The sequence below is a fragment of the Physeter macrocephalus genome, chromosome 18, assembly GCF_002837175.3.
Source record: "Physeter macrocephalus isolate SW-GA chromosome 18, ASM283717v5, whole genome shotgun sequence".
Taxonomy (NCBI): domain Eukaryota; kingdom Metazoa; phylum Chordata; class Mammalia; order Artiodactyla; family Physeteridae; genus Physeter; species Physeter macrocephalus.
Window position 1 is genome coordinate 70,808,812 of NC_041231.1, and position 21,405 is coordinate 70,830,216.

General features: G+C 38.4%; 1 protein-coding gene across 4 annotated transcripts in view; it reads left to right on the forward strand.

Annotated features, from left to right (window-relative positions):
• The window catches only part of MAPK14 (mitogen-activated protein kinase 14), a 77,971-nt gene that overhangs the window by 45,227 nt on the left and 11,339 nt on the right, over positions 1-21,405 (forward strand). For 3 of the 4 annotated variants that reach the window (XR_002891461.2, XM_024121766.2, XM_024121762.3), the window contains exons 4-9: positions 2,338-2,449; positions 3,176-3,205; positions 3,850-3,897; positions 5,063-5,177; positions 5,746-5,817; positions 17,191-17,270. Coding sequence is in view for 3 of the 4 variants with exons in the window: in XM_024121766.2 (XP_023977534.1) it covers positions 2,338-2,449; positions 3,176-3,205; positions 3,850-3,897; positions 5,063-5,177; positions 5,746-5,817; positions 17,191-17,270 (457 nt within the window). In the remaining variant the exon portion in view is untranslated. Of the gene's footprint in view, positions 1-2,337; positions 2,450-3,175; positions 3,206-3,849; positions 3,898-5,062; positions 5,178-5,745; positions 5,818-17,190; positions 17,271-21,113; positions 21,194-21,405 lie in introns of all 4 variants that reach the window. The other variant, XM_024121763.1, reaches the window with a different exon arrangement.

Here is a 21,405-nt window from a genome sequence, read left to right on the forward strand (position 1 = left end):
GTGACTGTGATTAGGATGGAATATTGCAACATTTATAAAACTTAAAAGAAATCATTCTCTTGACTTAAATTCTCTGTCAGCTGGAAGAATTTGGAGGCAGTATGGGCTGTGATTTAAGATCATAGTCTCTGAGATCAAACGGTTTTGGATTCAGCCCCTGACATTACCACTCTTTTAAGCTTGAGCAGGTTATATATACTGTTCTGTCTTGTGTTTCCTCCTCAGCGAAATGGGAATACTAATGGAACTTACCTGACAGCGTTGTTGGGAAGAGTGTGTGAGACATGGGCATAATAAATAGTGCTTGGCACAGAATAAGCATGAATGCCTTTGATTATGTTATGTTGAGCTTGGAGCATCTCTTAAATCAGAGCAACCTTTATGAAAACATTTCCAAAAATCCAATATAGTCTTTAAGTGACACTTAGAGTATACTCTTTCCTCAAGGCCATATAAACATGCAAGTTTTAAAAATATGAAGTGCTAAAAAATCTAACTTAAGGTTACATCTCTGCTAAGTCCTGTCGCTCTTCATCAAATTGGGAACTGACCATAGCAGCCCAACAGGGAAATTAGGAAACAGGAAAAAAAAATTTTAATTCTTCTTTGAGGAAAGAAAGTAATAAATGTGGTGGTGTGTGTGTGTGTGTGTGTGTGTGTGTGTGTAAAGAGAGGTTATACACATATATAATCATTTAAGACGTTAATAGTATATTTAAATTTACTGACCTCGTTTCTTTTCTTCCAAATTTATCAAAAATAAAAATGGAAATGAAATGAAATCAGCATTTTTTTATAGCTCAACTGATATACATTATTATTCAGCCTCAGGAATGGGTAATGATTCTCATAGTAGATAAAGCGTAACTGAATTTTTAGAAACTCTGCTTCTTTAGTACTGATTATGGTTTTTATGTTCCCATAGCAGTGTGATACAGTAATGAGTGAGTAAGGCATTGCGTCTAGAATATCTGTGGTGAACCTGTTGGATTGAATGTAATCATTCCCTAATCTTATGATGTAAGGACAGGATACATATCCAGCACCACAGCTGTGGGGAGAAGTTCTAGAATGCCTCAGCTTGCTTGCAGATAAATTATGTTCCTCCTTCCTTTAAAGTAAATGCAGGAATATTGTCAGTGAACAATATCCTTTTACCAGTCATTCCTGAAATAGGAGAGGTATAATTTGAAAATTTAAAGATACTCCTATTTTATTTATTTATTTAATTGAGGTATAGTTGATTTACAATGTTGTGTTAGTTTCTGGTGAACAGCAGAATACTGTACAGCAGTATTCTGTTTATTTATATACATATATTTCTGAATCACTAATCCAAAACTCCTAATTATCCCTCCCCCCCATGGTAATCATAAATTTGTTTTCTATGTCTGTGAGTCTGCTTCTGTTTTGTAAATAAGTTCATTTGAAGATACTCCTATTTTATTTTATTTATTTTATTTTTAATTTTTTTAACATCTTTATTGGAGTATAACTGTTTTACAATAGTTTGTTAGTTTCTCCTTTACAACAAAGTGAATCAGTTATACATATACATATGTTCCCATATCTCTTTGCTCTTGCGTCTCCCTCCCTCCCACCCTCCCTATCCCACCCTTCTCGGTGGTCACAAAGCACAGAGGTGATCTCCCTGTGCTATGCGGCAGCTTCCCACTAGCTATCTAATTTACATTTGGTAGTGATACTCCTATTTTAGACCCTACAACTTGGAGGATATATAATGAGGTGAAAAATGTAGTGGCGGATTTTAAAATATGGCCATGCATTTAGTTATACTGTGTATTTCTCATGCAATAATATCATTTTTAAGAAAAATGATACTAACACATATACCATTTGAATCTCCATTTTTGTTTTTTTTTTCTTTTCTTTAGAGAACCTAGGAAAAGATGACAAGTAGGAACTAGTATAAAAAATTTTCAGGGCTTCCCTGGTGGCGCAGTGGTTGAGAGTCCGCCTGCCGATGCAGGGGACACGGGTTTGTGACCCGGTCCGGGAAGATCCTACATGCCGCAGAGCGGCTAGGCCCGTGAGCCATGGTCGCTGAGCCTGTGCATCCGGAGCCTGCGCTCCGCAACGGGAGAGGCCACAACAGTGAGAGGCCCGCGTACCGCAAAAAAAAAAAAAAAATTCTCGGAAAAATAGACGAGAGGTAGTAAAGTTAGAATAGTGATGTTGAAAATAAGCCGCGCGTGAGTAGCTAGTAAGCTTTTAGCTGTTACTGCAGTACTTACTGAGTGGACTTCTAATAGTCTTATGAAGATCAGAGCTTTCTTAGGGTTCTGGATTATTGTGTAACTGTCCATTAATTTCTAGGTACCTGGTGACCCATCTCATGGGGGCAGATCTGAACAACATTGTGAAATGTCAGAAGCTTACGGATGACCACGTTCAATTCCTTATCTACCAGATTCTCCGAGGTCTCAAGGTACACACAGTATTAGTAATAATTTTGAGGAATGAATTCTCTGTCTCCCTCTCTCCCTTCTATTTAAGGCTTAAGGGAAAACAAACAAAACTTTTCTTATGGAAAATTTCAAATACAGAAATCACAAGTACAATCATAGTATAATGAACCCCTGTGTTTACTCAGCGACCACAATTACCAACATATGGTTAATCTTGTTTCTTTTGTATTCCCCCAAACCCTGGATTATTTTAAGGCAAGTCTAGACATCATATCACTCCACCCATCAATACTTCTGTAGGCATGTCTGAGAGTTAAAGACTCTTCATTATTACATCTAAACAATAATAATAATTTCTTGATGTAATCTAATATCTGGTCAGTGTCATGTTGAAACTTTGAAAACATCCTCAAGAAGACTAATTTATTTGTGGCAGGGGCAGTTTTTAAATTAAACCACCTTTAATATTTAGCATCTTTGAGTCCTTATTGTGCTCCAGAGCACCCACCAGGAAACAGGTTGACAGTTCCATTTCACTCATACTCCAGCTCTGTGAACAGAGTTGATGGTATGGAAATAATAGTTATGATAAATGTACAGACTACTGATAATTACTTGTTCTGATTTCTAATCCTGCTGTTAATACTAGCATTTCTTATTGACTCATAAAAATGTACTTCAAATATGTCATATAATATGACAGTAGGAGGCTGGACATAACTAACTGATTTTTTGCTTTTTCACAGTATATACATTCAGCCGACATAATTCACAGGGTAGGTATTGTCTTTTGATTAAATTATTGGGGTGCTGGTGAGTGGGGAGACTGGCAAGATCCTAATCTAAGCTTATTTTAGCCATTGAAATATTGAGTGATTGCAACTTTGCTCTAGGTTTAACTAAAGAACGAAGATATATAGTTTTTACCTATTTAAGGCTAATGAGGTAGTGACTATAGAATGGAGATTGTTTATAGCTAGATGAAGTCTTTTTTTAAAATTTATTTGTTTATTTTTGGCTGCGTTGGGTCTTCGTTGCTGCAGACGGGCTTTCTCTAGTTGTGGTGAGCGGGGGCTACTCTTTGTTGTGGTGCACGGGCTTCTCATTGTGGAGCATAGGCTCTAGGCGTGCGGGCTTCAGTAGTTGTGGCACGTGGGCTCAGTAGTTGTGGCTCGCCAGCTCTAGAGCACAGGCTCAGTAGTTGTGGCGCACGGGCTTAGTTGCTCTGCGGCATGTGGGATCTTTCTGGACCAGGGCTCGAACCCATGTACCCTGCATTGGCAGGAGGATTCTTAACCACTGCGCCACCAGGGAAGCCCTAGATGAAGTCTTTTATGTTTAGCTCTTCATCATTACCTTTAGGGAGAGAATTTACCATGTGTCATAAAGTTGATCCTGTTCTCTCTTACTTGCTTCCTAGGACCTAAAACCTAGTAATCTAGCTGTGAATGAAGACTGTGAGCTGAAGGTAGGATGAAGTGACAGTGGTAATTGTTTCACCTTGTAACTATATGTTTAACTAACCAGGCAAATTTATATAGGGAATGTGTTTATAAAGCCATGACTTTTAATCTGAAAATTCTTATTGTCCTTAGGAATATCATTAGACTGAAATTTAAACCAGAGATATAGTAAGCTTTAGTTTAAGTGATATTGAAGGTAGCATCAGGTGTCTTGTTTTCATTCTAAAATAAAGTTAAATTGAAATTTAATATATTAGTTACAATAAAGGAGAATTATAGTGTGAATATCAAGTAAGCAGTCCTCTTCAAGAGTAATTATTAGATTTTATGGGTTTCTAAGAGAAAAAAATGGCAGAAACACACTTATTCAAAATAATTCAAATAAGAGATAAATAATCTATAAAGAGCAAGCAACTCTGGAATTTTTTGTTTCATTTCTTTTTTTACTCAAATTTTTGGAAACATAATTTACAATAAAATGCATCACTTTAAGTGTACATTTGACAAACTTATATAGCTATGTAACCACCAACACAGTTATGATAAAGAACATGTCCATCACTCCAGAAAGTTCCCTTGTGTCCCCTTCCTAGCCAGTCTCCACACCTCTACCCCTAACCCTGGCTTCAGACAACAACTGATCTGCTTTCTGACACTATAGAATAGATTTATCTTTTCTGGAGTTTCATACAAGTAGAATCATACAGTATTTTTCTATGTGTGTCTGACTTTTGCTTAGTATATTATTATTGAGATCCATCTGTATTGTGTGTATCAGTAGTTCATTCCTTTTTGTTGCTGAGTAGATCCATTTTATGATTATACCACAATTTATTTATCCATCCACCTACTGATAGACATGTGCTTCAATTCCATTTCAGGGCTGTGTAAAGCTGTTATGAATTTTCATGTGCAAGCCTTTCTGTGGCACATATATTTTCATTGCTCTTGGATAAATGCCTAGCAATGGCATTTTTGTTTTGCTTTTTGTAATTTCATTTTTTTTAAGTTCTTGCTGTGTTCCCCATGCATTCTAAGCATGGACCAGGAAATATGTTTATGAAAGTGCTATATTGTTCTCACTTTTTATAAGGCACTGGAGTTTTTTCCCTCCTGCTTTACAAGCCTTAGGAGTTTGTTCCAGTGCCTGATTTATCTTCTCTCCCTTAGATCTTGGATTTTGGACTGGCTCGACATACAGATGATGAGATGACAGGTTATGTAGCCACTAGGTGGTACAGGGCTCCTGAGATCATGCTGAACTGGATGCATTACAACCAGACAGGTACTACTTGCACTTGTATTTAGGGCCTTATTAATACTATGTTGTGTGTATTTGGGGTTCTCAGAAGTGGAGATGGCAGGAGTAGGAAGAAACATTTTTTTTCTTTCCTCAGTGATCATTTTAAGTCCACGAATAGAAAAATATTTCAGTTGCTCAGATAGAGAAAGTGGGGTTTTTCAAACTTCGTGATTTAGCAATTGGCTTTTTACTTATTTATATTTTCAGCATATTCTCTGAGTACTTCTGCCTGAAGACATTGGGTTCATAATATTAACCTCTCAATATTACTTGGGAGAATCCATCATTTCTACCAGTAAGAAACCTTTGCCCCTTTGTGAACAGCTTATTTGTCTTGCCATAACTATGTTTTGACTTAGCCCACCCATGAAGCCCTTTAATGTGGTAAGGGTCTTGGCTTATTTATTTCTATAAAAACGAGTATGATTGTTGAACCTCGGATGTCTTAAATATTAATTTGAGTATTTCACCCCTTAACTATAGTTCCATTTGTAGCCAAGTATGATAATAGTGACATTGTATTACTTTTATTTCTCTTTAATTTTGCCAGTTGATATTTGGTCAGTGGGATGCATAATGGCCGAGCTGTTGACTGGAAGAACATTGTTTCCTGGTACAGACCGTATCCTTTAAAAAGTTTTGGGTTCTTGTTTCTTGTCTGTATTTTGGTGTCCATGGTAGTATATTACTTTTACCTATCTCTAGGAAGGGCCTTCAGTTACTTGCTTTTATAGTCCAGATATGCTTTGTGAGATCTGCCCTCTTGCTGAGTATCTTGCCTTGCCAAGAAAGAGGCTTCAATTTATTTTGAGAGTTGCAAAAATTCCTCATTATCTGGAAAGCCCTTTAAATCTTTCATATGTCATCTTTTTTGCAGCAAGTTCCTTATTAATCTTCCCACAGCCCTTCTGCAACCTGAGTGTATTGGTGAGAAGTTCTAGATCTCAATGACTGGTTTAGTCTTCGTTGTACCAGCGCTCAATGAACACAAGATAACCATTTATAAATCGGGGATATCTTGCTTGTATGTTTGATTTACATATTAAAAAGGCTCTATTTGGTCCTCGTAATGATACACCTGCTGACTCGTTTTGTTTGTTGTCTAACAACAAATAATAAAGGCAAGGAGATAAGGTCACCCTGTCGTGTGCCTTTTTATCCCCTCAGCATGACTTTACTTTTATCCGAGATTGTAGCCAAACCTTAATTTACTTCCAGAGTTATTGTCTAGTTTATTGTTTATCACGGCCCCTTTATTTTAGCCCCTTTCCTGTCTGCTGCATGCCCATTTCACAGTTTAGTAATAATATCATCAAAATGTGATTTGTTGTAACTCCCATCAGTTCCACTTGGGGAAGATGTTTATGCAAAAAAGAATTTTGAAATACATGTCTAGAATTAGGTTTGAAGATTTTTGTAAAATTCATTTGACTAGCCCTCCGTGGGTTTGGTTGAGCTTTTAGAGATGCTGCAATTGCCTGTGTTCTATCACGGTTAGAGACCTAAAAGCTGTTTTAGCACCTCACCTAAGCAAACTCATTGAGTTTGTAAACCAGATTGTCAGTTCACTGGCTTACAGTTGGGATAATACTTCTATGGTGACTGTGATGTTCATGTTATCGATCCACATATTCTATCTTCTGCTAGAGTGTACTTTCCTAATGAACTGAAAAACCTCTTCCCTCAGCCATTTATTTCCGTCTGAATGTTACTGGATTGATACAGAGTATAGTCTCCTTATATAGCTCACCTTATTCCTCCTCATCCCCAGATTCTAATTTTAATACCTAGTGTTTCTCCTTTGTCCTTTGCTTCATTTACCTTATACTTGTTTCTTAGAAATTTGATATATGCATTATAGTCCAAGCTAAGAGAATTAGGGAAAATTTGAATTTTCCTTTTCCTCAGGTACATACCTTAGAGTCCCATTCTTTAGTCTGTCCTCCCAAGCACACTGCTCTGATGCTCTCCTCTGTTCCCCCTCTTCTTCCTCTTCTTTCTATCTGTATCTCCATCTACAGTCAGTCGTGGACACTGATACCTACATAGACACACAAAGTGGTAGAGAGAGACAGACAGTAGAGCATACTGGTTAAGAGCACATGCTCTGGAATCAGACTTAACAGGGTTGAGATCTTACTTAGCTCTTATTTACTCCCAGCTCTGTGACTTTGAGCAAGTTGTCTAACCTCTGTCTCTCGGTTTCCTTAACTATAAAATACTGATAATAGTACATACCTCATAAGGTGGTTGTGAGAATTCAGTGAGATGAAATCTGGAACGTACTTAGAACAGAGCCCGCCAATAGATGTTAGCCATCATCTTCATCAGTGATCTTTGGGAAGCAGTTTCTCCCTTCATCTTCCCACTTTATTGTCTACTTGTGAATCATTTAAAGGCTAGTTTTTTGTTTTATTTAAATTCTGTAACAGGTAGTAAAGGATGGATCCCCTTGGCAGGCTACTGGTAGAAAGGTTTCAAAGCAGTTGTGTGTGTCCTATGGTCCTATCTGAAGGACAGCTGCCTACTGATGGCTTGACCCTTTTAAAATGCTAACTTTCAGCCTCTAAGAAGTCATCTCTCTTTTTTTTTTTTAAATAAATTTTATTTATTTATTTTTGGCTGCATTGGGTCTTCATTGCTGCGCACGGGCTTTTTCTAGTTGCGGTGAGCAGGGGGGCTACTCTTCATTGCAGTGAGAGGGCTTCTCACTGCAGTGGCTTCTCTTGTTGGAGAGCATGGGCTCTAGGCGTGTGGGCTTCAGTAGTTGTGGCTCGCGGGCTCGAGCGCAGGCTCAGTAATTGTGGCGTACAGGCTTAGTTGCTCCGCAGCATGTGGGATCTTCCCGGACCAGGGCTCAAACCCGTGTCCCCTGCACTGGTAGGTGGATTCTTAACCACTGCACCACCAGGGAAGCCCTAGAAGTCTTCCCTTTTATGCATACTTCTTTTGCTTCTATGAACTTTAGGTAGAAAACCTAGCATTTAAACTTTTTACTAGGAGATTCTCTTTTTTTGCTGTACGCGGGCCTCTCACTGTTGTGGCCTCTACCGTTGCGGAGCACAGGCTCCGGACGTGCAGGCTCAGCGGCCATGGCTCAAGGGCCCAGCCGCTCCGCGGCATGTGGGATCTTCCCAGACTGGGGCACGAACCTGTATCCCCTGCATTGGCAGGCGGACTCTCAACCACTGCGCCACCAGGGAAGCCCTCTCTTTTTAATATATGAGAATTCATTTCAAAATTCTTATTTTAGTAGTACACTGTTTCTTCCCTACTTGGCTCCTTCAGACAGATGTTCTCCTGGATCAGAACATTCAAATTCAGAGGATTGCATTTGTAATATACATAACTCCTTTCTTGTCAGTTGCCATCTGTGTGGATATAGCTTTGGTTGCCTGACAAACAGAGAGGAAAGTGTTTTCTATTACTTTTTCAAATTCCCAGTTAATTCTAGTGTGCAGCCAGTGTTGAGTAAAACTAGAGTTTACCCCGGTTGGATTTTAGTTTTAATCTTTCAGGCTTACCCTGAAAAAGTTACTTAAAGGTACCAATGAGATCAGAAAAATTAAGAATCTAGAATTATCCACTTGGGGACCTAGAAAGATGTTAGAAAACATCTAGTTGAATCCTCTGTTTTTATAGATAAGGAAACTAAGAACCCAGAAAAGATAAATACAAACCTCTGATCTGACTCAGGTATTAGTTTCTTTCCAGTATTCTGTTTGTTGCCTGTTCTCCTAATTTCTGAAACTCATTTTCTTGAAACCTTTGCAGAATGTGCTGGCCCCACACACTCTTCTGTTGCCCAGAAAAGCATGTATCTACTGCTTATTTATGATTTTAAGATGCAGCTGAATGCTGAGGCAACCTCTAGACTATGCTCTTTATTTGAGTGCACAGTTTTCTCCCTATTTTCCTCAGTTATTATTTATCTTGCATTTGGAACTGACAGTTTTAGCTTCTAGATAAGAACTATCTAGTAGAACTTTCTGTAGGCTTACAAATGGATTATGTATGTACTGTCCAATATGGCTGTTGGTAGCTACCAGCCACATGTGGATATTGAGCGCTTAAAATGTGGCCAGTGCGCTGAGCCTGCGCGTCCGGAGCCTGTGCTCCGCAACGGGAGAGGCCACTCCAATATGGCTGTTGGTAGCTACCAGCCACATGTGGATAAAAAAAAAAAAAAATGTGGCCAGTGAAACTTAGAAAGTGAATTAAAAATATTTTTGTGGTTAAGCATATAAACATAAAATTTGCCATTTTAACTTTTTTTTTATTGTGGTAAAATAAACATAACATGAAATTTACCATTTTAACCCTTTTAAAGTATACAGTCCAGTGGCACTAATTATATTCATAAAATTGTGCACCCACCACCACTATGTCCAAAACATTTTCATCACCCCAACAGAAATTGTACCCGTTAAACAAAAACTCCCCATTCTTCCCTCCCACAGCCTGTGGTTACCTCTCTTCTACTTTCTGTCTCTATGAATTTGCTTATTCTAAATATTTAATATTAAGTGGAACCACACAATATTTGTCCTTTTTTGTCTGAATTATTTCACTTAGCATGTTTTCTAGGTTCATCTATATTGTAGCATGGATCATAACTTCATTCCTTTTTATGGCTGAATACTATTCCATTGTAGAGCTATACCATATTTTGTTTATCCATTCATCTTTTCATAGACACTTGGGTTGTTTCCACCTTTTGGCTATTTTGAATAGTGCTTCAGTGAACACTGACATACAAGTATCTCTTTGAGTCCTTGCTTTCACTTCTGTTGGATATATATCTAGGAGTGGAATTGTTGAGTCATGTGGTAATTCTGTATTTAACTTTTTGAGGAGCAGTCATTGTTTCCCAAGCAGTTTCACCATTTTACATGCCCACCAGTGATGTATGAGCAATTTCTCCACATCTTCACCAACATTTCTTCCTTCCTTTCTCCTTCCCTTCCTCCTATCCTTCTTCTTTTTTAAATTATAGCCATCCTAGTGGGTATGAAGTGGTATCTTTTTGTGGTTTTGATTTGCATTTCGTTAATGACTAATAATGTTGAGTATCTCCCTGTGTTTACTGGCCGTTTGTATGTCTTCTTTGTAGAAATATCTGTTTGAGACCTTTACCCATCTTTTAATTGGGTTGTCTTTTTGTTGTTGAGTTTTAGGAGTTCTTTATATATTTTGGATATTGAGCCTTCACCAGATATATGATTTGCAGATATTTTCTCCCATCTGTGGGCTGTCTATTCACTTTTTTGATAATGTCCTTTGATTTACAAAAGTTTTAATTTTGATGAAGTTCCAATTTATCTATTTTTTTTCTTTTGTTGTTCATGCTTTTAGTGTCATTTCTAAGAATGTATTACCAAATTCAAGATTATGAAGATTTACTGTATTTTCTACTAAGGGTTTTATGGGTGTACCTCTTATACTTAGGTCTTTGATCCATTTTGAGTTAATTTTTGTATATGATGTGAGGTAGGGGTCCAACTTTATACTTTTGCATGTGGAAATTCAGTTGTCCTAGTACCATTTATTGAAGAGACTATCCTCTCCCACTGAATGGGTTTGGCACTTCTGTCAAAGATCAGTTCTATTCCATTGGTCTATATGTCTATCCTTATAGCAGTACCACACTGTTTTGATTACTCTAGCTTTATAGTAAGTTTTGAAATCAAGAAGTGTTAAGTCCTTCAACTTTGCTCTCATTTTCAAGATTTTTTTTTTCTCTTTGGGCTCCCTTATAATTCCATATGAAATTGAGGATTGGCTTTTCCATTTCTGCAAAGAAGGCTGTTGAAGTTTTGCTCACGACTGTGTTGTATTTTTAGATCACTTTGGGTAATATTGACATCTTAACAATATTAAGTCTTCCTATTCATGAATATGAGATGTCGTTCCACTTATTTAGGTCTCCTTTCATTTCTTTCAGCAATGTTTTATAATTTTCAGTGGACAAGTTTTTCACTTTCTTGGTTAAAGTTATTCTTAGGTATTTTCCTAGCATCTTTAAGATGCTATTTTAAATAGAATTACTTTCTGAATTTCCTTTTTGGTTTGTTCGTTGTTGGTGTGTAGAAACACGACTGATTTTTGTTTGTTGATCTTGTAGCCTGCAACTTTGCATAGCTGAAAGCTGAGAGCTCTAGTAGCTTTCTTGTGGATTCTTTGGTATTTTCTATATGTAGGATCATGGCATCTGCAAATAGAGATAGTTTTACTTCGTCCTTTCCAATTTAGATGCTTTTTTTTTTCTCATTTCTAATTGCTCTGACTAGAACTTCCAGTATAATGTTGAGTAGCAGTGGTGAAAGTGGGCAGCTTTCTCTTGCTCTTATCTTTAAGCCTTGAGTATAATTTAGCTCTGCATTTTTCATAAATACTCTTTATCGTGGCAGGGAGTTCTCTTCTGAATAGTTTTATAGTTTCATAAAACTCATAGTTTTATGAGTGTATTTATCTGAATTTTAAATTTTCTTTAGATTACATTTAAATTTAATCACGTGATTATTGGTATTGTATTGGACTATGCAGTTTTAGATCTTGACAAATCATCTTCCTATAATACCTTTTTCTCATTTTTTTTTGCAATTAGTCTTCTTGAGAGAATCTTTTGTTACTAGTTGTTAATAATCCCTGGAGTACCCCTAAAGATATAAGATATACTAATTTTTGTATTAAAGCTAATTATGTTTTTAGGTTAGAAATTATTCTCATTTGTGACTTTGCAAAACCCTTCCAACTAGCTCAAAAATAGTACTTTTTTTTTTTTTTTTTTTTAAGAATGGAGCCCTTCCTCATAAGTCTAGTTGACTGGGTATATATATATCAAGTGGACACACCTGAGAGAACTGTATATTAGAAGAGAGTGGGGACACAGAATGTGTCTTCAGGTATGGTGCTAACTTATTTCAAAAACCATTACTTACTCAAAAACCATGGCCTACTCTGAAAAGAGTAAGCCAATTAGAAAATATAACTACTAATGCTTGACAGTCTGCAACCTAAGGAAGAGAGACAATGAGTTTCCTAGCCCTGTTGCACGTCAAATACTGTTTTCTTCCAGACAGCTCAGGCTTGGCTTACTATTGTTTTTCTTTTCTAGGTAATCAAATGAATTTCATTCACGTGTAAAACTTTTCTTTCCTTCTTTCATTTTAATCGAAATGGTAACTAGACATTAACTAGACATTATCATTAACTTCGACATTAACTAGAAGATAATGAGGCTCCTGCCATCAGCTTGCTGCCCTACTTTATATGAATTTTATTAGTGTTTACTGGCTCCTTAATTCTGCTTTATTTCTTCTTTTGATTTTTTTCAAACATTTTATGAACCACTTCAGACATACAAAAAGACAAGGAATAATAAATGAACACCTATGTTTATATGACCCAGATTATGAGATAAAACATTGCCAGTAGAGTCAAAAGTTCTGGTATACCCCTTCCTGTCACATCTACCCCTTTCTTTCAGACATTGGTTTCAAACAGTCTCTCATTTTAAAAAAAACAGTTGTACTTCAGACACTAAAAGCAAGTGTCCTAATAAATGTTGAAGAAGAAAAATATTTTATTAGGTTATTTGCCTTTTCTTTTCTAACTTAAGAAAATATTTCCCCATTTGAAAAGGCTAGAACTCTCAGGCTTGTCCACAAATCTAAAGTACCTTAAAAATTTTTCCTTGTATGACAGTGAAAATGCCTATTTTGATGACCAAGAAGAGAAGGAAGTAAGCTAAGTCCCATTCTAGTCCACCTGTCTGTCACCAGGGAATTTCCACAGGTCTTTGCTCCAGCTTTGCCTCATATGGATTTATTTTTTTTTTTGAAAACTGCAGCTCATAAGCAGCAGTAGTCGCATGTAGGTTCTGCAAATGGTCCTCTTATTCATCTTCAACTCTCCAGCCTGCAGAGGTTTCCTAGGAGTTGCCTAGGACATTTAGAAGTGAATAGAATATCCCTCTTTTACTTTCCCTCTAAATACCCCATTACCCTTAAGTTTTTTTCCTTGCCTTTTCATTCTGGCCACCTTTTACTTTTGTACTTTTGTTACAGAGGACCTAGTCTAAAGAGTAACCTTAAGCCTAAGTTGTTTTAGGAAAAATCAGGAGATTTATGATTTAAATTTTGACATTGTGATTATTACAATTAAAACACATTTTTGACTAACAGTAAAAATATCTGCTATCTAGGGAAAAATGGGTTAAACCTGTTAAGAAGGATGGCTTGCTGTGGAAATAATTGTCATAATGTGGTATATTTTGCTTTGCTCTGCTTATATAGCTACTTGAAGCTCCTTCTGGCCTTAACTGCCTGGACAAATTGTAGTGGCCTTACAGTAGCTGGTATTATTGGAAGACTGACCTGTATTTCAATGGATTTGCCAGCTCTTGGAGAACCTATGGTGATTTCCTATGAGGTTTGCATGCTTTGACTTCCTTCATGCAAGTGCTTTTAGCTACTAAGTAGATTTTTATTTTGCATTGTGTGTTTACTAATCTCCTAAGTATTGGCTGTCATGCTGTACCAGCTCTTTGTCCATACCCCTTACACACTCATCACACTGTATTTGTATACTCTTTATGGTGTAAACACTTCCGATGGGGCGTTTGCATATGAAATGAAGCAACTTTTCTTGACTTTTTTTTTGTATATAGACTTTCCATTAGAGTATGGTCATTCTAGATTTCTCAGGGCAAGACAGAGGGGTGGAGCTGAGTTGGAAAGCATATTACAGGAAGTCTTTTCAAGTTAATATTTATTGAGCTACTCAGTGGAAAGTGCTGGAGGTAAGATGGTACCTGTCTTCCAAACCAGAATGATCATACTCAGCAGAGAGTGAGTTATAGGAGTCACTTGAACAAATGTCTGCTCTCTGCTTATAAAACAAGGTGTAGTGATAAGAATACTATAATAGATGTATAAATAAGTTACTGAGAAGAAGCAGAAATTAATTCAAACTCAGGATATCCAGGAAGACTTCATGGCAGAGTTCTTGTTTGAGCAGGACTTTGAAGAGTAAATAGGGAAAGAAAAGGTTTGGTAGGAGGGGAGGATGGAGGGTATTCCTGTTTATGGCTTGGAGAAATAAGAAGCTGGAAGCTTAAAAGTGCCTGGAGGGCTTCTCTGGTGGCGCAGTGGTTGGGAGTCCGCCTGCCGATGCAGGGGACAAGGGTTCGTGCCCCGGTCCGGGAAGATCCCACATGCCGCGGAGCGGCTGGGCCCGTGAGCCATGGCTGCTGAGCCTGTGCGTCCGGAGCCTGTGCCCCGCAACGGAAAAGGCCACAACAGTGAGAGGCCCACGTACCACAAAAAAAAAAAAAAAAAGTGCCTGGAATATTTGGTGTGAGTTGAAGCACTGAGTGCATTAAGGAATAATAGTTTGAGGGAGAGTCAGAAAAGAGTCTTGATGCCAAATCAGGGAAGGCCATGAATTTGAGGCTGAGGAATTGGGGCTTTATTCTTCAGGCCTGAGGTTGTTTCATACTGGCTGAGGCAGGAGAACGACATGGGGTCCCCCAAGTCATTGTTGTCATAACCACTGTGACCAGTGGAAGTGGCATACTTTTCAGGTATGTTGGGGTGAAGTTACGACACTTGAGAAACTGCCCAGAGTCTTCCTCAGAGGGAGTGTAAAACTTGATTCTCATTTTCAGTAGTCAGAAGTCTTTTATATAAGAGTGCCAATCTCACTAGTATTATTTCTAGAGATCAGTTTTGATGCATTTTTTTGTAAAACTACCTGTTTGAGAATTCAGGTAGTCCAGCTTTTTTTCTCATATGTGATATACTTTATCTTGTGCGATAGCTACCCCTTTAAATTCATTCCTTAAGAATGTGAGGGAACTAAATTTTTGTAAACTGAATCATTTCAAATGAGCAAAGAGGATCCTATACTAAATTCTGTTGTAATACAGTTAATTTGATTATTTTAGAGCAAGATGGTATCTGTCCCCGCTGCCTGCTCCATCCCCATTTATGTATGCTTTAAAATTGTTTTCTTGACAACACCTTGAATTAAGAAATCAGTATTGAAATTTTAGCCTCCAGAACACATTGATTTTTGCCATTTGCAGAGGACAAAATTTTCTACTATTTTTTAAATTTTTATTTTATATTGGAGTATAGTTGATTTACAGTGTTATTCTCTACTATTCTTAATTCAGAAGTAACTTCTGTGAGGGGACTTGCTTTTAATTTATTTTGTATAGAACATAAATTGTTTGAGTCTACGATGGGGTTCTGCAAACCTTTTCTTAAAGGGCCACATAGTAAATATTTTAGGCTTTGGGAACCATACGGTTTCTGTTGTAACCACTCAATTCTGCTGTGTAAGTTGAAAGCAGCCATAGACAATACATAAACAATGAGCATGGCTGTGTTCCAATACAACTTTATTTTCAAAACAGGCAGCAGATTGGGGTTTGCTGACTCCTGTCTAGAATTTTGTTGTGTTTAAGCCAATTTCATATCTGGAGAAAAAAAGAGAATGGGGCAGGATATTATTGCATAACCAATTCCTGTAACTCAGGCAACTATGGCTTGCAGAGGCCATTATTTTTAAGTAACACTGTACTGCCTTCATATGTATAATCATAAACAGAAATAGTTTCTTGCATTCTCTCTCCTCTCCATCCTGCTGTACCTTCTTAAATATTTTGAGTGCCCACCATGTAGCAGATGTTAGGCTAAGCACTGGGGATAAGTGGTGAACAGGCAGAGCAGCCCCTCTCCTCATAGATCAGTAGAGGTGACAGACAATAAGCAAACTAAGCAATTATAGATTGTGACGAGCACTGTGACGTTGTCAAGCACTGTGCTGGGATGGAGAATAACAGGGAGGGCAGTGCTTCTTCCATAGAGTGTTGGGGGAAGCCTCTCTGAGGAGGTGAAGTTCAAGCTGACACCTGAAGTTGAGAAGGATCTAATCATGAAAAAAACATGACAGGGGTTTTTTTGACAGGAATCAGAAGATAGTCATCCTCTCCTCCTTTTCCCTCTGAATGTCAATATAGACATGGATAAACTATTCACATTTTCATAGAGAATATTGAAAGCTATTTTATAAGATTTTTTTTTCTCTCCTTTTAGCTTTTTAGGCAAGGCTAAAAGCCGTAAGAACAAATGGAAAGTCTCTGTCTTCTGGTCAATACATGTACATACATAGTGAATATGCATAGAAGAGTTGGCTGCCACAATAAAGGTCTGGGCATTGTGGCCTATTATTTAGAGCTCTGGGGATGCGTGAGGTTTGTTAATGCATTTATAAAGTTGAAGCCTCATATGCTCTATGTTATTAGGGCGCTCCAGAAGGCTGTGCAGATGCAGTGAGGTGGTGGGGCCCTCTGCTGTCTGACTATCACTCACAGTTCTCTGCTTACCATAGTCAGTGTGGACAGAGAGGTTTTCTGGAGGACATCTCAAGTGGTTAGGCCCCGGGAGGTTCCCAGGCCCCTGTCGTATTACAGGCTCCTTAGATCAAGCCTTAGGGGAATATTCACAGGTAGGCTTGTACATCCCTAGCTCCTATGCTCTCTGCTTCTTTCTTCTCTGTGGCCTTCTGCTGACAGGTGCTCTTTGCTTGACTGGCTACTGGTGCTTTGGTGGAAGGTAAGGAGGTAGGTGTGGGCTGAGCATATGGACTGAGTGGTGCTTTAGGATGTGTTTTCACATGCTGTCTTTGGCATCTAAGTACCCAGCTATAGTCGCTTCACTTTACTGATAGGGGATGTTGACAGAAGCATAAAATGAATATAAGTTGGATATGTGTGTGGTCGCATTTTGAATCTTTGTACAGGAGGGGCATGTTCTACTTGAAGTGACCATCCTGCAGAAGGCTTGACCTAGATGAATTCACCATTTTGACTTGGTTTGGGGTTTTAAATTTTTGTTATTGGGGTATTTTGTTTGTTTTGTTTTGTTTGTTGTTTGTTTTTCATTTTTATTTTGTCCCAACATTTTCCTTTATAGTCCACCATTAGATATTGATCAGTTGAAGCTCATTTTAAGACTCGTTGGAACCCCAGGGGCTGAGCTTTTGAAGAAAATCTCCTCAGAGTCTGTGAGTTGTTGCTTTGATTGTAATAATCTGCCCTGTTGGGAGCCTCTGCCACTTTCCTTATGTCAGTCTGTACTTTGACCCGGGTATGTTTGTAAGCAGATATGCCCTTTGTGTGCCGACTTCCGAGATGAAGGGTGTGTGTGTGTGTGTGTGTGTGTGTGTGTGTGTGTGTGTGTGTGTACCTGCCTGCTCACATGCATGAGTGTGTTTTGTTTTCTCTCTATCTGGGTATGTAATACTAGAGCATAGGAGCTTGTATTGGGCAGTAGTATGCCAGTAAATGAGATTTGAGATTCTAATTCATTCCAAGAGATTAATGGAAAATTTGTGTCTCCATTCTCCAGCCCTGACTTCATCTTTCTCAAAGTGTTACATATACTCAAGGGCTCCTTTCACTTTTTGGTTAGTGTTTATCCTCAGAGCATGAGCCTCACCATGTATTAGTCTAGCTTTATCACTAAAAGAATGAAATGTTCATTGTCTGCACTATCTTGCCCTTTTCCAGAAGTTACTTTCTTTTTATTATTTTAGAATAGACAATTCGCACATCTTGTGTAAGGTGTCTGTTCCCCACAGGGGTCCCTCTCTACCCAGTCTCCAGACCATCAGAGGTAACAGCCCTACTCCTGACACCTCAGATACACAGGAGTAGGGTTGTAAATCCTTCTCCCACAGCCTGCCTTTGTAATTACAAGTTTGAGTAACCTGAGAAAATGCTTTGGAGCTAATGCCTTCCTGCTTCTAAGCAGGCATTTAGAGAGAAGCCATGGGAATGTGACTCTGGCTTACTTTGGCTCTCATTTCCTGCTGTTGGTCATTTTCTTGGGCCAGAGGCCTGAGAGAAATCATGAAAGCCCAGTCTTTCTCCCCTTTCCCTTCTGTCTGCTGCCAGGCAGTTGGATAAAAGGGAAAAAGAGCTGTGGAGCCAAGTTCCAGTTGTGCGTTTCTGGATTCTCCTCCCAGCGTTTCTGACTGAAGGGGTCCCTTTGCCCAATTGGAAAGACTGCTGGGTAGCCAGAGGCAGGCTTTTAATTTGTTTCATTTAAGATGAGGAAGCAAAAGCACAGAAAGACTGTGACTTGCCCAAGTCATGCACTGAGTCACTTGGCAGAGCTGAGCATACATCCCAGATGTTCTGATAATGTGTTCTAAACTTTAATCTCACGATTGCACAGTGTTTTGAAAGTCATTGTCAGAGTTATCAACCACAGTGTCAGCCTGAAGGGGTGTTTTCTTTTGCTTTATGAAATGCAGAAAGCTGGGTTGGAGTGAATCAAAGAAGATATGGGATGATGTTTAGAAGGATGGTGCTTTTTTTGTCTTAAATGCATTTGCTTAGAAAGATTGGCTAATAGAGGGGACATGGGGCAAGGGAGTGGGGTTGGGGAGGAACTCTGTTTATTAATGAATAGTGCTCATGAGACTGAGATAGCAAATGCATTCCCTGTCTGGGGGTGGCCCCTAGCAGCTCTTTCTCAGTCTTCTCGCCCACCCTCAGCCATCTGCCCTATAGGTATGTGCTGTTAGTCACAAAAATTTCTAAAAGAAAAAGTGTGGGTAAAATGATCGTGTTTACCTGTCATTAATCCATCTTTTTTTTTTTTAAAGAAAGAAACAACACTAAGTGCCTGACCTAATAATGAAATGTCTTTATCTTATGTGATATAGGGCACATCATACATTTCAAAAGCTCTAGTATAGAGTTGGACATAATAAAATTGAGTATCAGAATACAGAACTTAAGTAATATTGTATTGAGTATAGAAATAAGAAAATGGTGGTTTTTTTCTCCTGCATAGTTATGGCTAGTGCATAAAAGTAATTTAAACATTGAAAAGGGTAGACAAGATTAATTTGATGTTAGTAATACTGCTCAAGTACTAGTTTATCTTAGAAGCACATGATTTGTGGAACACATGATGCATAAATAACAAAGCCAGGTGAGTAAAATGGTTTAAAGCTTTTCAAAGTGAAAAGAAAAATTCATTAGTGGAGGAATGTAGTAAACAGAGAAAGCCAATGGCTATTTTCGTTACTCCTGAATAGTAGTGAAGAAGTGATGCCATTATTTATTGATTGATGGAATTCAGTCAATAAATAATAGGACATTCTGAGTTAGAGAGTGCAGTAATAGATGGGCTGACTGAGAACAAGTTAGCATGTGCCATGAGAAAGCTGATAAATGGGTCACGATGGATGTAAGGAGAGAGAATTTTTTTTGTTGGTGACCCAATACCTATAGTAATCAGTGAAAGGACAAAAAAAAATCATATTAAGAAAGCAAAAGCCCTTTCACTGACTCACTCTCACATTTTTCTCTGGAAGTATTTTCTTCCTAACTTCCCGACAAAAAGGGGATATAATAACCTATTTGACTAAAGGAGACAAAAACAACAAAAACAGAAAATGTGCAGGCCAAGTTATTGTTCACAAGAAAGAAGAGAAAGGTGACAGGATTTTAACATTTAAAACCCAGCTGGTATTCCTATTGCTGGTTTACTTGTTGACCCCCTTTTGTTCTTTCTCTTGGCATGCAAAGTAGTTTGTTATGTAATTTATTTAGAGGTAAATCTAAACTTTATTGAGAATGTTAAAAGAACTTCATACCACCTTTTGAATTTGCTGGCTTCTGTCTTTGGGCCAGGGAGCATGAACAGCAGGGTGGAGCTCATGGACCCAGCTCTTTCCTAATAGCCAGCCTTGAACATGTGTTTGTAGTAATCTGACCACTAGGGAATCTGAGTTCAGAGGATGAGCTAAAGTGGAAAAATCATTGAGGGAAGCCACAAAGAAGTGAAATTACTTGATTCAGATACTTACTGAAAATGATGCTACAACAGAAGGAGAGAATTAATAGATAACAGCAAAGGGAATATGAAAAGGCTTTTATTCAATTGTGTTGAGGATTTTAAAAATCCCATCACTCCACTTTAATAAGCAAAAACTAACAATTCTTGTAGTGTTTGTGTTAAAATTGATGGGGCAGCTAAATGAGAGAAGTTTAGAGCACAACTTACCTGCGTGCGCATACATTTGGAAGGCCTCATAGTTCTGCCTTTGTCAGATACTTGCAGAGTGTTTTGCCAACTTCCTCCAGGATGTTTGTTAAGCAAAAGTCAGTCTGTTCACCTGTTGAAGAGACTTGTGGGAGACATCATTGTGGCATGCTGTAATACTGTCAGCAGCTTGTGACTTCTGTTTTGTCTCTGCCATTAGCTTCTAACTTTCCCCCCATCTCCCTGTCACTTACCATTGTGTGTTTGTGGCATGTATTTTAAATGTATCACTAACTACTGTCTTTGAAACTTGGCACTGCTTATCAACCCACATACCACCTTGGTCTTACCTTAGGAGGGGTGGTATTTTGGAGAATCACCTGAACCTGTGCCACAGAAATGTAACCTCTACCTTAAATGGATATATTGGACATTTTATCATATCCAAAGTTGAGTCAAAATTTTCTGAATCCTCTCCATTTACCCCACAAGCAAACACGTTTTGGCCATCGGTACTTGAAAACAGTTCTCTGGCTGGCATCCTGGATCCAAGGGGCAGTCTCTTTCCAGGGAGCCTAAATATTTAATGTTAAAGATGATGCTAAAACCAAAAGAAAGTTTTTCTTCTCCACACGGCCGGTCACTGGCCACATGCCTACTAACTCTCATGCCATTCACAGAAGCATGATTTCACATGCAGCCTTGGGCTCTGGCCTGGGGTGGGTGGGATGGGTGGAAGTAGGCTATTTGTTTGTTTGGGGGTGGCTTTTTGGCCTTTTTTAAAACTTGAGTTGAAAGTTATTTTTTGCATTGTATGCTTAACAATGCCCTTGACTAGGCATCTAAGATATTAACCAGCTTCAGCAGATTATGCGTCTGACGGGGACTCCCCCTGCTTATCTCATTAACAGGATGCCAAGCCATGAGGTGAGAACAAATAGACTGTGCAGGGATATCTAATTCAGAGGGCCACATTCTCATTTTATTGCCACTGTATCACCAACACAGTTTTCAGTGTCACTGAATGCTTGCATGTGCCTTGAGGGCTACTAAGGCAAAGACTGCCTATGTGCTATTACGGAATGTTGACATTTGGGATAAAACGTCACCCAATCCTGTGAACTGAGAATATAATTTAC